Below are 18,831 nucleotides of genomic sequence, written 5' to 3'. Positions count from 1 at the left end.
TTATTAGGTGGTTCCCTATTAGAAAGGCCCTACATGGAAAATACAGTTTGTGCGATGGGGGACTAATCAACCAGGGTGTGCTGGTTCTGTTCCATTGATCAGTGCTCTCTGATTTATCCTGCCTTTGGCCACGGACGCTCCCACGCGCTGGATTTACTACGGCATTGTGGGTAATTTAGTAGGATCTGAACATGGTCAGATGGTCAAGGGGACAGTGCATCACAGAGAGACTGGTATGGATGAGCACAGAGAGACAATGAACAGTCAGGACCAAGACATAACTGTCTGTATGCAGAGAGGTCGGAGGAGATATGGGAGGTCAGAGCAGGATGCATCACCTCTCACCCTCTGTGTACCTATTCTTTATTAGGATCCCCAATACGTCTATGTATGTGTGTGTGGTTGTGTGCGCGTCTGTGACTGTTTGGCTGTGTGTGTATGCGGGCTTTGACTATGATTGTCTGTGTTATGCTGGTGAATGAGGACCCAAAAGCGACGTAATAGTAACAGAGTCTTTATTCCAGTAATAAACAAATAATGATTCTCCTGGATATTATCAATGGTCAATCCAAAACAGGAACTGAAATCCTCTCGTCAATAGAGAGGAACGACTGGAGACGCGACCACAGACTGCAGGTCGCTTCAGGAAGGCACTGGCCGTAGCTGACATAGACACCTGCTCACACGCAGCATCTGAAGAAGGCAAAGAACACGACAGGGCGGAACAAGGACACAGGAACAGCAAACATCAAACAAGAATCCGACAAGGACAGAAGCGGAAAACAGAGGGAGAAATAGGGACTCTAATCAGAGGGCAAAATAGGGGACAGGTGTGAAAGAGTAAATGAGGTCGTTAGGAGAATGAGAAACAGCTGGGAGCAGGAACGGAACGATAGAGAGAGAGAAAGAGGGAAAGAACCTAATAAGACCAGCAGAGGGAAGCACAGGGACAAGACATGATGAAAGACAAAACATGACAGTACCCCCCCACTCACCGAGCGCCTCCTGGCGCACTCGAGGAGGAACCCTGGCGGCAACGAAGGAAATCATCAATCAACGAACGGTCCAGCACGTCCCGAGATGGAACCCAACTCCTCTCCTCAGGACCGTAACCCTCCCAATCCACTAAGTACTGGTGACCACGTCCCCGAGAACGCATGTCCATGATCTTTCGTACCTTGTAAATAGGAGCGCCCTCGACAAGGACGGGGGGGGGGGGGGGAAGACGAACGGGGGCGCGAAGAAAAGGCTTGACACAAGAGACATGGAAGACAGGGTGGACGCGACGAAGATGTCGCGGAAGAAGCAGTCGCACAGCGACAGGATTGACGACCTGAGAGACACGGAACGGACCAATGAACCGCGGAGTCAACTTGCGAGAAGCTGTCGTAAGGGGAAGGTTACGAGTGGAAAGCCACACTCTCTGACCGCGACAATACCTAGGACTCCTAATCCTACGTCTATTGGCGGCTCTCACAGTCTGCGCCCTGTAACGGCAAAGTGCAGACCTGACCCTCCTCCAGGTGCGCTCACAACGTTGGACAAAAGCCTGAGCGGAGGGAACGCTGGACTCGGCGAGCTGGGACGAGAACAGAGGAGGCTGGTACCCAAGACTACTCTGAAACGGAGATAGCCCGGTAGCAGACGAAGGAAGCGAGTTGTGAGCGTACTCAGCCCAGGGGAGCTGTTCTGCCCAAGACGCAGGGTTTCGAAACGAAAGGCTGCGTAATATGCGACCAATCGACTGATTGGCCCTTTCTGCTTGACCGTTAGACTGGGGATGAAACCCGGAAGAGAGACTGACAGAAGCACCAATCAAACGACAGAACTCCCTCCAAAACTGTGACGTGAATTGCGGACCTCTGTCTGAAACGGCGTCTAACGGGAGGCCATGAATTCTGAACACATTCTCAATGATGATTTGTGCCGTCTCCTTAGCGGAAGGAAGCTTAGCGAGGGGAATGAAATGTGCCGCCTTAGAGAACCTATCGATAACCGTAAGAATCACAGTCTTCCCCGCAGACGAAGGCAGACCGGTAATAAAGTCTAAGGCGATGTGAGACCATGGTCGAGAAGGAATGGGAAGCGGTCTGAGACGACCGGCAGGAGGAGAGTTACCTGACTTAGTCTGCGCGCAGTCCGAACAAGCAGCCACGAAACGGCGCGTGTCCCGCTCCTGAGTAGGCCACCAAAACCGCTGGCGAATAGAAGCAAGCGTACCCCGAACGCCGGGATGGCCAGCTAACTTGGCAGAGTGAGCCCACTGAAGAACAGCCAGACGAGTAGAGACAGGAACGAACAGAAGGTTACTAGGACAAGCGCGCGGCGACGCAGTGTGAGTGAGTGCTTGCTTTACCTGTCTCTCAATTCCCCAGACAGTCAACCCGACAACACGCCCTTCAGGGAGAATCCCCTCGGGGTCGGTAGAAGCCACAGAAGAACTAAAGAGACGGGATAAGGCATCAGGCTTGGTGTTCTTATTTCCCGGACGATAGGAAATCACGAACTCGAAACGAGCGAAAAACAACGCCCAACGAGCCTGACGTGCATTAAGTCGTTTGGCAGAACGGATGTACTCAAGGTTCTTATGGTCAGTCCAAACGACAAAAGGAACGGTCGCCCCCTCCAACCACTGTCGCCATTCGCCTATGGCTAAGCGGATGGCGAGCAGTTCGCGGTTACCCACATCATAGTTGCGTTCCGATGGCGACAGGCGATGAGAAAAGTAAGCGCAAGGATGGACCTTATCGTCAGACTGGAAGCGCTGAGACAGAATGGCTCCCACGCCCACCTCTGAAGCGTCAACCTCGACAATGAATTGTTTAGTGACGTCAGGAGTAACAAGGATAGGGGCGGATGTAAAACGCTTCTTGAGGAGATCAAAAGCTCCCTGGGCGGAACCGGACCACTTAAAGCAAGTCTTGACAGAAGTCAGAGCTGTGAGAGGGGCAGCCACTTGACCGAAATTACGAATGAAACGCCGATAGAAATTAGCGAAACCGAGAAAGCGCTGCAACTCGACACGTGACTTAGGAACGGGCCAATCGCTGACAGCCTGGACCTTAGCGGGATCCATCTGAATGCCTTCAGCGGAAATAACAGAACCGAGAAATGTGACAGAGGAGACATGAAAGGCGCACTTCTCAGCCTTCACGTAGAGACAATTCTCTAAAAGGCGCTGGAGTACACGTCGAACGTGCTGAACATGAATCTCGAGTGACGGTGAAAAAATCAGGATATCGTCAAGGTAAACGAAAACAAAAATGTTCAGCATGTCTCTCAGTACATCATTAACTAATGCCTGAAAGACAGCTGGAGCATTAGCGAGACCGAACGGCAGAACCCGGTATTCAAAATGCCCTAACGGAGTATTAAACGCCGTTTTCCACTCGTCCCCCTCTCTGATGCGTACGAGATGGTAAGCGTTACGAAGGTCCAACTTAGTAAAGAACCTGGCTCCCTGCAAAATCTCGAAGGCCGACGACATAAGGGGAAGCGGATAACGATTCTTAACCGTTATGTCATTCAGCCCTCGATAATCCACGCAGGGGCGCAGAGTACCGTCCTTCTTCTTAACAAAGAAAAATCCCGCTCCGGCGGGAGAGGAAGAAGGCACCACGGTACCGGCGTTGAGAGAAACAGACAGATAATCCTCGAGAGCCTTACGTTCGGGAGCCGACAGAGAGTATAGTCTACCCCGAGGGGGAGTGGTCCCCGGAAGGAGATCAATACAACAATCATACGACCGGTGAGGAGGAAGGGAGCTGGCTCTGGACCGACTGAAGACCGTGCGCAGATCATGATATTCCTCCGGCACTCCTGTCAAATCACCAGGTTCCTCCTGAGTAGAGGGGACAGAAGACACAGGAGGGATAGCAGACATTAAACACTTCACATGACAAGAAACGTTCCAGGATAGGATAGAATTACTAGACCAATCAATAGAAGGATTATGACATACTAGCCAGGGATGACCCAAAACAACAGGTGTAAAAGGTGAACGAAAAATCAAAAAGGAAATGGTCTCACTGTGGTTACCAGATACTGTGAGGGTTAAAGGTAGTGTCTCACATCTGATACTGGGGAGAAGACTACCATCTAAGGCGAACATGGGCGTGGGCTTCCCTAACTGTCTGAGAGGAATGTCATGTTTCCGAGCCCATGCTTCGTCCATAAAACAACCCTCAGCCCCAGAGTCTATCAAGGCACTGCAGGACGCAGCTGAACCGGTCCAGCGTAGATGGACCGACAAGGTAGTACAGGATCTTGATGGAGAGACAGGAGTAGTAGCGCTCACCAGTAGCCCTCCGCTTACTGATGAGCTCTGGCTTTTACTGGACATGACATGACAAAATGTCCCGCAGAACCGCAATAGAGGCAAAGGCGGTTGGTGATTCTCCGTTCCCTCTCCTTAGTCGAGATGCGAATACCTCCCAGCTGCATGGGCTCAGTCTCTGAGCCGGTGGGAGGAGATGGTTGAGATGCGGAGAGGGGAAACACCGTTAACGCGAGCTCTCTTCCACGAGCTCGGTGACGAAGATCTACCCGTCGTTCTATGCGGATGGCGAGTGCAATCAAAGAGTCCACGCTGGAAGGAACCTCCCGGGAGAGAATCTCATCCTTAACCTCAGCGTGAAGTCCCTCCAGAAAACGAGCGAGCAACGCCGGCTCGTTCCAGTCACTGGAGGCAGCAAGAGTGCGAAACTCTATAGAGTAATCCGTTATGGATCGATCACCTTGACATAGGGAAGCCAGGGCCCTGGAAGCCTCCTTCCCAAAAACTGAACGATCAAAAACCCGTATCATCTCCTCTTTAAAGTTCTGATAATCGTTAGAACACTCAGCCCTTGCCTCCCAGATAGCTGTGCCCCACTCCCGAGCCCGACCAGTAAGGAGTGATATGACGTAAGCGATCCGAGCTCTCTCTCTTGAGTACGTGTTGGGCTGGAGAGAGAACACAATATCACACTGGGTGAGAAAGGAGCGACACTCAGTGGGCTGCCCAGAGTAACATGGTGGGTTATTAACCCTAGGTTCCGGAGACTCGGAAGACCAGGAAGTAGCTGGTGGCACGAGATGAAGACTCTGAAACTGTCCAGAGAGATCGGAAACCTGAGCGGCCAGGGTCTCAACGGCATGACGAGCAGCAAACAATTCCTGCTCGTGTCTGCCGAGCATTGCTCCCTGGAACTCGACGGCAGTGTTGAGAGAATCCATAGTCGCTGGGTCCATCTTGGTCGGATTCTTCTGTTATGCTGGTGAATGAGGACCCAAAAGCGACGTAATAGTAACAGAGTCTTTATTCCAGTAATAAACAAATAATGATTCTCCTGGATATTATCAATGGTCAATCCAAAACAGGAACTGAAATCCTCTCGTCAATAGAGAGGAACGACTGGAGACGCGACCACAGACTGCAGGTCGCTTCAGGAAGGCACTGGCCGTAGCTGACATAGACACCTGCTCACACGCAGCATCTGAAGAAGGCAAAGAACACGACAGGGCGGAACAAGGACACAGGAACAGCAAACATCAAACAAGAATCCGACAAGGACAGAAGCGGAAAACAGAGGGAGAAATAGGGACTCTAATCAGAGGGCAAAATAGGGGACAGGTGTGAAAGAGTAAATGAGGTCGTTAGGAGAATGAGAAACAGCTGGGAGCAGGAACGGAACGATAGAGAGAGAGAAAGAGGGAAAGAACCTAATAAGACCAGCAGAGGGAAGCACAGGGACAAGACATGATGAAAGACAAAACATGACAGTCTGCCTGAAGTAATCCATCTCTAAATATTATCTTCTCATTATGTGTGTTTACTATGAGCGGGGCCTGAAATAGCACACAGACATATCCATAGGCAGGCTATTCTAGAGTCATTACAGGTTGATTCTAAAAGAGGGGAAGAGCCTGATCTCTCACGCTTGGTTAGGCTGCTGGACCCAGGGTTTGGAGTGTGTGTGTCTGTACGTGCATGTGTGATTATTTGCGTGCGTTTAAGCATGTGCGTGTGTGTGTGTGTGTGTGTGTGTGTGTGTGTGTGTGTGTGTGTGTGTGTGTGTGTGTGTGTGGAGGGGGGGGGTAGTTATGTGTGGGGGTAATGCGTGCGTGCGTGTATGTGTGTGTGTGTGTGTGTGTGTGTGTGTGTGTGTGTGTGTGTGTGTGTGTGTGTGTGTGGAGGGGGGGGTAATGCGTGTGTGTGTGACAGATCGCTACTGAAGGGTCTCTCCTGGCTGCTGTGGCTGCCATTACCCCTGATCAGGCTCTGTGTGGAGTTGAAAGTGGGGAAGTGTAACGCTGCTGATTAGTTATAAATAATAGAACTTAAGGAGAGCTCCCATTGAACCTCTGAGGCAGCCTGGCACAGATCAAAGTACTAATACGAGCAAGGTGTGTGTGTGTGTGTGTGTCTCAGCAGAAGGCTTCATCTGCTGAGGGAGAAAGATATGAGGAAAGGTGAATAATTTAAATGTTTCATTTGTTAAGATAATCAGGCCATTCTCAATGCATCCTGGAACTCATGAATGTTGAATGACCTATCAGCCTATAGTTGGTGTGAATTATGGAAAGATACCTCTGATGGGAATATGAACAAATTGTGTGTGTGTGTGTGTGTTTGTGTGTGTGTGTGTGTGTGCGGAAGCAGAGACTAGCGTATCAGGGACATGAGACAGAGGTCACAAACAGCCTTATTGAGAGGTTGGGTGCGTCACATTTATTTTGTCATAGTTCTGTTACATAAAGCGTATATGAGCCTACAGGACCCGAGCCACTACCCATTGGTGGACCACTGCATTAGGGACGTCTTTCCCACATCAGAGGTGAGGAAAGCCTGACTCCTGTCCAGATAATATGTGCTTCAGCCAACTCCTGACTATTGCTGTCATGCCAGTCATATATAGCATGACAATGACCCAACATGCCAGTCATATATAGCATGACAATGACCCAACATGCCAGTCATATATAGCATGACAATGAACCAACATGCCAGTCATATATAGCATGACAATGAACCAACATGCCAGTCATATATAGCATGACAATGAACCAACATGCCAGTCATATATAGCATGACAATGAACCAACATGCCAGTCATATATAGCATGACAATGACCCAACATGCCAGTCATATATAGCATGACAATGAACCAACATGCCAGTCATATGTAGCATGACAATGAACCAACATGCCAGTCATATATAGCATGACAATGAACCAACATGCCAGTCATATATAGCATGACAATGAACCAACATGCCAGTCATATATAGCATGACAATGACCCAACATGCCAGTGACCTGGCTGAAACAACCAGATAAGGGGAGTAGCGGGTAGACAGAGAGGGGGGTAGTCACTGACCTGGGGGTTTCCAGGAGACGAAGACAGAGCGGGGGCCAAACACGGTGATGTTATGAGGGGGCGGGACTCCCAGAGGGGAGGAGACTGGTGTCTGGACGACGTACCTGTTACTCAAACCACTACCGCCCCCGGTACTGGCCTCCAACACAAACACATACCTGAGGGGGAGGAAGGGAGAGAGTTTGTAGTGTTACACGATGGGAAAACACAGAGACACAGACACACATACACACATAGCCACAGAGAAGCGGTCCAACAAATTTTTTCTTCAGATTATATATTATATACTGCAAACTGAGTGTACAAAACATTAAGGACACCTTCCATTTTGCCCTCAGAACATCCTCAAGTAGTTGGGTCATGGACTCTACAAAGAGTGGAAAGCGTTCCACAGGGATGCTGGTCCATGTTGACTTCAATGCTTCCCACAGTTGTGTCAAGTTGGCTGGATGTCTTTTGGGTAGTGGACCATTCTTGATACACACCGGAAACGGTTGAGTGTGAAAAACCCAGCAGTGTTGTGGTTCTTGACACAAACTGGTGCTCCTGGCACCTACTATAATACCCTGTTCAAAGGCACTAAAATCTTTTGTCTTGCCCATTTACCCTATGAATGGCACATACACAATCCATGTCTCAATTGTCTTAAGGCTTAAAAATCCTTCTTTAACCTGTCTCCTTCATGTACACACATTGAAGTGGATTTAACAAGTGACATTAATAAGGGATCTTAGCTTTCACCTGGTCAGTCTTTGTGATGGAGAGAGCAGGTGTTCTTAATGTTTTGTACACTCAGTGTATATACACTGAATAAGAATATAAAAGCAACATGCAACAATTTGAAAGATTTTACTGAGTTACAGTTCATATAAGGAAATCAGTCAATTGAAATAAATAAATGAGGTCCTAATCTATGGATTTCACATGACTGGGAATACAGATGTACATCTGATGATCACAGATACCTTAAAAAAGGTAGGTTGTGTGGATCAGAAAACTAGTCAATATCTGGTGTGACCACCATTTGCCTCATACAGCGTGACACATCTTGATCAGCAGGTTGATTGTGGCCTGTGTAATGTTTTCCTGCTCCTCTTCAATGGCTGTGCGAAGTTGCTGGATATTGTCGGGAACTGGAACACGCTGTCGTACACGTCTAGTTAAATGCGTACCCTGAGAGGACTATACACCAGCCGCACCCTTATATCCCCACCATAAAGACTATCCTAATTTCCTGCATATGAATGTGTGTGTGAGCGTGCCTGTGAGTGTAATAATGTGACACACTTAGAGAAGGCCTCCAAAGCCTCACACACATTCATGACATCAGAAGACATATTAGCCTTTAAAAGGCGGAGGGTTGCGGGTGTTCAGGCATACATAAGCTGTGTAAGTGGGACACATTTAACATTGAAAGCCTTTAATTCCCTGTAAAGTCCACACACACATTAATAGCTGTACATTAGCTATTGTTCCAGGCAGCTTTAAACAGGCCCATTACCAGTTACGTAGAGGGTCAGACCAGCGCACTGAAACACATTAAAACCACTGATTTGTCACTTCGTCACATGTTTCATATAGATACTGCAATAATATCACACAGAGAGAGGAGGGAGGGAGAGAGAGGGAGGGAGAGAGACAGAGAGAGAGAGAGGAGGGTGAGCGAGAGAGACAGGGAGAGAGAGACAGAGACAGAGAGAGAGAGGAGGGAGGGAGAGAGAGACAGAGACAGAGAGAGAGAGGAGGGAGGGAGAGAGAGAGAGAGAGAGAGAGAGAGAGAGAGAGAGAGAGAGAGAGAGAGAGAGAGAGAGAGAGAGAGAAAGAGACAGAGAGAGAGAGAGAGAGAGAGAGAGAGAAAGAGAGAGAGAGAGAGAGAGAGAGAGACAGAGAGACAGAGAGGAGGGAGGGAGAGAGAGAGACAGGAGGGAGAGAGAGAGACAGAGAGAGAGAGAGAGGAGGGAGAGCGAGAGAGAGAGGGAGGGAGAGAGAGAGAGAGAGGAGGGACAGCGAGAGAGAGAGGGGGGGAGGGAGACAGTAAATATAGAGAGAGTTTATAGTAGCACAGTTCAGGGAGAAAGCAACACTTTACCAACGATATTGGTAAAGTGAAATGTGTGAGTGTATACGTGTGTGTGTTCCCGAGGGGGCTGACTGGGGGGAGAGGTTAATACCCCAGTCATCACAGACACTTCCTTCTCTGGTGAGGTAAGTGACAGCTAATCAACATTGTCATAAATAATCAATGACCTTTGAGCAGACCACTTTACACAAACACGCACGCACACACACACACACACACACACACACACACACACACACACACACACACACACACACACACACACACACACACACACACACACACACACACACACACACACAGAATAATAGGACCAGTGCTCTCTGTAATTAGGACTAAATCAGGAGAAGAAAGGGAGAGAAGAGAGGGAGAATGGGAACATTTTAGAAAGGGAGAGAGGGAAAGAGGGAGAGAAGAGAGGGAGAATGGGAACAATTTAGAAAGGGAGAGAGGGAAAGAGGGAGAGAAGAGAGGGAGAATGGGAACATTTTAGAAAGGGAGAGAGGGAAATAGGGAGAGAAGAGAGGGAGAATGGGAACATTTTAGAAAGGGAGAGAGGGAAAGAGGGAGAGAAGAGAGGGAGAATGGGAACAATTTAGAAAGGGAGAGAGGGAAAGAGGGAGAGGGAGAATGGGAACATTTTAGAAAGGGAGAGAGGGAAAGAGGGAGAGAAGAGAGGGAGAATGGGAACATTTTAGAAAGGGAGAGAGGGAAAGAGGGAGAGAAGAGAGGGAGAATGGGAACATTTTAGAAAGGGAGAGAGGGAAAGAAGGAGAGAAGAGAGGGAGAATGGGAACATTTTAGAAAGGGAGAGAGGGAAAGAGGGAGAGAAGAGAGGGAGAATGGGAACATTTTAGAAAGGGAGAGAGGGAAAGAAGGAGAGAAGAGAGGGAGAATGGGAACATTTTAGAAAGGGAGAGAGGGAAAGAGGGAGAGAAGAGAGGGAGAATGGGAACATTTTAGAAAGGGAGAGAGGGAAAGAGGGAGAGAAGAGAGGGAGAATGGGAACATTTTAGAAAGGGAGAGAGGGAAAGAGGGAGAGAAGAGAGGGAGAATGGGAACATTTTAGAAAGGGAGAGAGGGAAAGAAGGAGAGAAGAGAGGGAGAATGGGAACATTTTAGAAAGGGAGAGAGGGAAAGAGGGAGAGAAGAGAGGGTGAATGGGAACATTTTAGAAAGGGAGAGAGGGAAAGAGGGAGAGAAGAGAGGGAGAATGGGAACATTTTAGAAAGGGAGAGAGGGGTTGGGACAGGAATGCCTACTTGCAGGTTATCTGGAATTACAAAGTGTGTGTGTGTGTTATCAGGAGTTAGGAAAACATTTTGTCACACATGTGTCTTCTCCCAGAGGATGGGAGGTCAACAAACAGAGGGATGAGGGATGGGGAAGAGGATAAGAGGGGGGAGGAGAGGATAGGAGGAGGAAAAATATGTCATATACACAACTGTTCTTGCAAACATAAACCCTTGAATGATCTTTGGCTGTGGCATTATTGTGAGCTGTGTGTATTCTCCCATACAGTAGGTGCTGTACACATAGCCACTTTGCCTGTCTATACAGTTCTCCTCATCATCTAGTCAATGTCAACTCCAGATAAGAGCTCTCAGATAGGACAAAATAACTAATACATTGGAGAGCAACGTGACAGTTAGTGTCATTTCAATGAAACTAAATTTAACTAAACTCAGAGCTCAGACAAATTTAGTTTCTTTATGGAGCTGGAGATCAGTTTGAGTTTAGTTAAATTTAGTTTCTTTGTGGAGCTGGAGATCAGTCTGAGCTCTGAGTTTAGTTAAATTTAGTTTCTTTATGGAGCTGGAGATCTAACTAAACTCAGAGCTCAGACTGATCTCCAGCTCCACAAAGAAACTAAATTTAACTAAACTCAAACTGATCTCCATCTCCATAAAGAAACGAAATTGAACTCAACTCAGACTGATCTCCAGCTCCATAAAGAAACTAAATTGAACTCAACTCAGACTGATCTCCAGCTCCATAAAGAAACGAAATTGAACTCAACTCAGACTGATCTCCAGCTCCATAAAGAAACGAAATTGAACTCAACTCAGACTGATCTCCAGCTCCATAAAGAAACTAAATTGAACTCAACTCAGACTGATCTCCAGCTCCATAAAGAAACTAAGAATGATGCAAGGTCTCACTATACGTTTCCTGTTAGTGTCTTTAAACTGAACCACATGCAATCTCACTAAGACTAACCTTGATTAATGAAGCTTGAATAAAAATAAATGAATAAATAAATAAAAATGGGAGAGTGTGTAGAAACAAACAGATGATCAGATTGAGCCTGGCGGTTTGTCGTGTGTTTGATCATGCGTGCGTCATCTGTCATACAGCAGTCAAATATTGATTCATTAAATTACACAAACACAGGTGAGTCCTGAGAGAAAGACAGATAGAATGAGTGAGCGTGCAAGAGAGAGAGAGAGAGAGAGAGAGAGAATAACGTGGCTGGACTGATAGGATAGGCTTTATTATCATGACCCTGACACACAGAGCAGACATCATAGCGGAGGGCATCCTGACACACAGAGCAGACATCATAGTGGAGGGCATCCTGACACACAGAGCAGACATCATAGTGGAGGGCATCCTGACACACAGAGCAGACATCATAGTGGAGGGCATCCTGACACACAGAGCAGACATCATAGTGGAGGGCATCCTGACACACAGAGCAGACATCATAGTGGAGGGCATCCTGACACACAGAGCAGACATAGTGGAGGGCATCCTGACACACAGAGCAGACATCATAGTGGAGGGCATCCTGACACACAGAGCAGACATCATAGTGGAGGGCATCCTGACACACAGAGCAGACATCATAGTGGAGGGCATCCTGACACACAGAGCATACATCATAGCGGAGGGCATCCTGACACACAGAGCAGACATCATAGTGGAGGGCATCCTGACACACAGAGCAGACATCATAGTGGAGGGCATCCTGACACACAGAGCAGACATCATAGCGGAGGGCATCCTGACACACAGAGCAGACATCATAGTGGAGGGCATCCTGACACACAGAGCAGACATCATAGCGGAGGGCATCCTGACACACAGAGCAGACATCATAGTGGAGGGCATCCTGACACACAGAGCAGACATCATAGCGGAGGGCATCCTGACACACAGAGCAGACATCATAGTGGAGGGCATCCTGACACACAGAGCAGACATCATAGCGGAGGGCATCCTGACACACAGAGCAGACATCATAGCGGAGGGCATCCTGACACACAGAGCAGACATCATAGTGGAGGGCATCCTGACACACAGAGCATACATCATAGTGGAGGGCATCCTGACACACAGAGCAGACATCATAGTGGAGGGCATCCTGACACACAGAGCATACATCATAGCGGAGGGCATCCTGACACACAGAGCAGACATCATAGCGGAGGGCATCCTGACACACAGAGCAGACATCATAGTGGAGGGCATCCTGACACACAGAGCAGACATCATAGTGGAGGGCATCCTGACACACAGAGCAGACATAGTGGAGGGCATCCTGACACACAGAGCAGACATCATAGCGGAGGGCATCCTGACACACAGAGCAGACATCATAGCGGAGGGCATCCTGACACACAGAGCAGACATCATAGCGGAGGGCATCCTGACACACAGAGCAGACATCATAGCGGAGGGCATCCTGACACACAGAGCAGACATCATAGTGGAGGGCATCCTGACACACAGAGCAGACATCATAGCGGAGGGCATCCTGACACACAGAGCAGACATCATAGTGGAGGGCATCCTGACACACAGAGCAGACATCATAGCGGAGGGCATCCTGACACACAGAGCAGACATAGTGGAGGGCATCCTGACACACAGAGCAGACATCATAGCGGAGGGCATCCTGACACACAGAGCAGACATCATAGTGGAGGGCATCCTGACACACAGAGCAGACATCATAGCGGAGGGCATCCTGACACACAGAGCAGACATAGTGGAGGGCATCCTGACACACAGAGCAGACATCATAGTGGAGGGCATCCTGACACACAGAGCAGACATCATAGTGGAGGGCATCCTGACACACAGAGCAGACATCATAGCGGAGGGCATCCTGACACACAGAGCAGACATCATAGTGGAGGGCATCCTGACACACAGAGCAGACATCATAGTGGAGGGCATCCTGACACACAGAGCAGACATCATAGTGGAGGGCATCCTGACACACAGAGCAGACATCATAGTGGAGGGCATCCTGACACACAGAGCAGACATCATAGTGGAGGGCATCCTGACACACAGAGCAGACATCATAGCGGAGGGCATCCTGACACACAGAGCAGACATCATAGTGGAGGGCATCCTGACACACAGAGCAGACATCATAGTGGAGGGCATCCTGACACACAGAGCAGACATCATAGTGGAGGGCATCCTGACACACAGAGCATACATCATAGTGGAGGGCATCCTGACACACAGAGCAGACATCATAGTGGAGGGCATCCTGACACACAGAGCAGACATCATAGTGGAGGGCATCCTGACACACAGAGCAGACATCATAGTGGAGGGCATCCTGACACACAGAGCAGACATCATAGTGGAGGGCATCCTGACACACAGAGCAGACATCATAGCGGAGGGCATCCTGACACACAGAGCAGACATCATAGTGGAGGGCATCCTGACACACAGAGCAGACATCATAGTGGAGGGCATCCTGACACACAGAGCAGACATCATAGCGGAGGGCATCCTGACACACAGAGCAGACATCATAGTGGAGGGCATCCTGACACACAGAGCAGACATCATAGTGGAGGGCATCCTGACACACAGAGCAGACATCATAGTGGAGGGCATCCTGACACACAGAGCAGACATCATAGTGGAGGGCATCCTGACACACAGAGCAGACATCATAGTGGAGGGCATCCTGACACACAGAGCAGACATCATAGCGGAGGGCATCCTGACACACAGAGCAGACATCATAGTGGAGGGCATCCTGACACACAGAGCAGACATCATAGTGGAGGGCATCCTGACACACAGAGCAGACATCATAGTGGAGGGCATCCTGACACACAGAGCAGACATCATAGTGGAGGGCATCCTGACACACAGAGCAGACATCATAGTGGAGGGCATCCTGACACACAGAGCAGACATCATAGCGGAGGGCATCCTGACACACAGAGCAGACATCATAGTGGAGGGCATCCTGACACACAGAGCAGACATCATAGCGGAGGGCATTCATATCCATATACTATCAGATGGATTGGAGCTCTACAGTGTTTTGTTGTATTACTAAGATACTACAATACAACAGAGATAACCCTAGTCAGTAGCCTTTATCTGCTTTGGTGGTTAGACAGGAATGGACATGGGAGGAGGAAGTTGGCTTTAGTCAGTCATGGTTAGAGGGTTCATGAGTTGTTAGGTTTGTGTAGTTCCTATACCTGAGCTATAGATGTGTGTGTGTGTGTGTGTGCATGTGTGTGTAAATGTGTAGATGTGTGTGTATTAAGTGTGTGTGTGTTACAATACCTGGTGTTGGGCTGCAGTTGTGTGTCCGTGTAGTTGTTATCCTGGCTGTCTCCAGCAAACACAGTCACACCGTCTCGGAGTAGACGGTAGCTGGCCACATGTCCGTTAGGCTGTAAGGGCTGGTCCCAGTACAGCTCTACTGCTGTAGAGTTTACCACCACATGTCTAGGGCTGGACCACACTCCTAGACACAGAGAGAGAGGGAGAGAGGGAGAGAAGGAGGAAGAGAGAGAGGGGGGGGGGGCAGAGATAGAGATATATAAAGAGAGAGGGAGAGAGAGAGGGGGAGAGAGAGAGCGAAAGAGAGAGAGAGAGAGAGGGGGGGGGGTGAGAGGGGGAGAGAGAGAGCGAGAGATATAGAGAGAGATAGAGAGAGAGAGAGAGGGAGAGAGAGGGAGAGAGAGGGGAGAGAAAAAGAAAGAGAGAGAGAGAGGCAGAGAGAGTGGGAGAGAGAGCGAGAAAGAGAGAGGGGGAGAGGGGGAGAGAGATGGAGAGAGGGGGAAAGAGAGAAGGGAGAGAGAAAGGGAGAGTGAGAGGGAAGAGAGAAAGAAAGAGAGAGAGATAGCGAGAGAGAGAGAGAGAGGGGGAGAGAGAGAGAGAAAGAGAGGGAGAGAGAGAGAGAAAGAGAGAGGGAGAGAGAGAGGGGGAGAGAGAGAGAGAGAGAGAGAGCGAGAGAGATTTTTTTATGATGTAACATTAACAAATCTAAATCAAACAAAAATGGAAACTGAAAATGTTTATTGTTGTATGTGTGAGTGTGTGAGTGTGTATGTGTGTATGTGAGTGTGTGAGTGTGTGAGTGTGTGAGTGTGTATGCGAGTGTGTATGTGAGTGTGTGAGTGTGTATGTGTGTATGTGAGTGTGTGAGTGTGTGAGTGTGTGAGTGTGTGAGTGTGTATGTGAGTGTGTGAGTGTGTATGTGAGTATGTGAGTATGTGAGTGTGTATGTGAGTGTGTGAGTGTGTATGTGAGTGTGTATGTGAGTGTGTGAGTGTGTATGTGAGTGTGTGAGTGTGTATGTGAGTGTGTGTGTGAGTGTGTATGTGTGTGTGTGAGTGTGTATGTGAGTGTGTGAGTGTGTGAGTGTGTATGTGAGTGTGTATGTGAGTGTGTGAGTGTGTATGTGTGTATGTGAGTGTGTGAGTGTGTGAGTGTGTATGCGAGTGTGTGAGTGTGTATGTGAGTGTGTGAGTGTGTATGTGAGTATGTGAGTGTGTATGTGAGTGTGTGAGTGTGTATGTGAGTGTGTATGTGAGTGTGTGAGTGTGTATGTGAGTGTGTGAGTGTGTATGTGAGTGTGTGTGTGAGTGTGTATGTGAGTGTGTGAGTGTGTATGTGAGTGTGTGAGTGTGTATGTGAGTGTGTATGTGAGTGTGTGAGTGTGTTTGTGAGTGTGTATGTGAGTGTGTATGTGAGTGTGTGAGTGTACCTGTGGGAGCGTCTTGCAGAGTGCGTCCTGTAGATGGCTGACTAGCTCCACAGCCCACCGCCGTACAGGCCACCAACACAAAGCTGTAGTCAGAGTGAGGCTGCAGACCTGAAACACACACACACACCGTTACAAACAGACTTACACACACATACTGTACACACGTTCAAAGACACTTACTTGAGCGAAAGAGAAGAGAAGAGCGTGATAGAAATGAGACAGAAAGAAGAGATGGGACGAGAGAGAGACAGAAAGAAGAGGTGGGACGAGAGAGAGACAGAAAGAAGAGGTGGGAAGAGAGACAGAGACAGAAAGAAGAGGTGGGAAGAGAGACAGAGACAGAAAGAAGAGGTGGGACGAGAGAGAGACAGAAAGAAGTGATGGGAAGAGAGACAGAGACAGAAAGAAGAGGTGGGAAGAGAGACAGAGACAGAAAGAAGAGGTGGGAAGAGAGACAGAGACAGAAAGAAGAGATGGGAAGAGAGACAGAGACAGAAAGAAGAGGTGGGACGAGAGAGAGACAGAAAGAAGTGATGGGAAGAGAGACAGAGACAGAAAGAAGAGGTGGGAAGAGAGACAGAGACAGAAAGAAGAGGTGGGAAGAGAGACAGAGACAGAAAGAAGAGATGGGAAGAGAGACAGAGACAGAAAGAAGAGGTGGGAAGAGAGACAGAGACAGAAAGAAAAGATGGGAAGAGAGACAGAGACAGAAAGAAGAGATGGGAAGAGAGACGGAGACAGAAAGAAGAGATGGGAAGAGAGACGGAGACAGAAAGAAGAGATGGGAAGAGAGACAGAGACAGAAAGAAGAGATGGCCTGAGAGACAGAAAGAAGAGATGGGAAGAGAGACAGAGACAGAAAGAAGAGATGGGAAGAGAGACAGAGACAGAAAGAAGTGATGGGAAGAGAGACAGAGACAGAAAGAAGAGATGGGAAGAGAGACGGAGACAGAAAGAAGAGATGGGAAGAGAGACAGAGACAGAAAGAAGAGATGGCCTGAGAGACAGAAAGAAGAGATGGGAAGAGAGACAGAGACAGAAAGAAGTGATGGGAAGAGAGACAGAGACAGAAAGAAGAGATGGGAAGAGAGACGGAGACAGAAAGAAGAGATGGGAAGAGAGACGGAGACAGAAAGAAGTGATGGGAAGAGAGACAGAGACAGAAAGAAGAGATGGGAAGAGAGACGGAGACAGAAAGAAGAGATGGCCTGAGAGACAGAAAGAAGTGATGGGAAGAGAAAGAGAGAGCGCCCCGTATACATGTGGACCTATAATCTGGGCAGCATCCCTTCTCCATCTGAGTGAGGAAGGATCCATAGCGCTCCATGTTAAATTATGCATGCCTTAACTCAATAATGAAGCAACGTAAAGATGAGCGGTGACACAGGATAGGAACCACACTGTAATGACATGTGATCTATTCTCATTCTAATACCTCTGTATGCATTAACGTTATAGCACAGCCCTGATGATTTATTTATGTACATGCTGTACATCCCTGTTTGTCTGTCTGTCACTCTGTTATGTAGATTCATTTCGATATACTCTATAGCCCTCCTCTTTAAAAGGCTCAGGGCCAAACATGTTCAAATTCAGCAAGTGAAATTAACATTTTAAATAGAATTACTTATAATATTGAATCTGATCGTGTAAAGTTATTGCCTTTAAAATTATGTGATTAACAAATTAACATTAACATTTAAATTAATGTTTAGATTCCAAATTTAAAGTAACTGAAGTAATTATTTTACAGCATATATAAAAATAACCAGCTAACCAGCTAATTTAGAAATGGAGCAATATCATGTAAAAACGATTTACAATAATGACTTGATAAAACAAAGTAAATGAATAATTGCAGACAATAAAAGTGATATATTTATTGGGTATGATGATATAAACAGAAATATAATATCTTTGTTCCATCCGTCTTTTTCCAGTCATACAAATACATTGTATTGTATTGTATCATATTTCGAACTGTTGTATTGCAGTCAACAGAAGCCACTGAAACACATCACATAAGAATGTATAGTTGAAATTGAGAAGAGACAGAGAGAACCGTGTCCCTACAGGGCCAGGCAGTGTGGTCTGCAGCAGGATATATGCCTGCTCGCCTCCCAGTCATGTTGTTTAAGCGGCTTCCTTCCTTCCATCGGCCAGGCTAGTTAACATGCTACACAGCCCTCCCTACTTAACCCAACCCTAGATCAATGTTCCCACAACGTTCTGCTGGGTTTGGGTTAAATGAAGAACTCTGTCAAGCATACTGAAAGCTAGGGACAGCATCAGACCGGCAACGGTAAGGCTCCACTACACAATGGAAGCAAGCATTGTGTGTGTCAGAGTGTGTATTCTAGCATTGTTAACAACGTTAATGTGATATCATTTGTTGCAATTC

At 47.9% G+C, this 18,831-nt stretch overlaps 1 protein-coding gene across 1 annotated transcript in view; it reads right to left on the bottom strand.

Annotated features, from left to right (window-relative positions):
- Positions 1-18,831, bottom strand: part of LOC120059766 (usherin-like) — a 221,759-nt gene that overhangs the window by 56,100 nt on the left and 146,828 nt on the right. Inside the window, exons 21-23 of the mRNA XM_039008819.1 lie at positions 16,431-16,538; positions 15,002-15,185; positions 7,363-7,520 (exon numbers count right to left, since the gene is read on the bottom strand). Of these exons, the coding sequence (XP_038864747.1) occupies positions 7,363-7,520; positions 15,002-15,185; positions 16,431-16,538 (450 nt within the window). The remainder of the gene's footprint in view (positions 1-7,362; positions 7,521-15,001; positions 15,186-16,430; positions 16,539-18,831) is intronic.

The sequence above is a fragment of the Salvelinus namaycush genome, chromosome 15, assembly GCF_016432855.1.
Source record: "Salvelinus namaycush isolate Seneca chromosome 15, SaNama_1.0, whole genome shotgun sequence".
In the NCBI taxonomy this organism is placed as follows: domain Eukaryota; kingdom Metazoa; phylum Chordata; class Actinopteri; order Salmoniformes; family Salmonidae; genus Salvelinus; species Salvelinus namaycush.
This window is presented reverse-complemented; position numbering and strand designations above follow the sequence as displayed.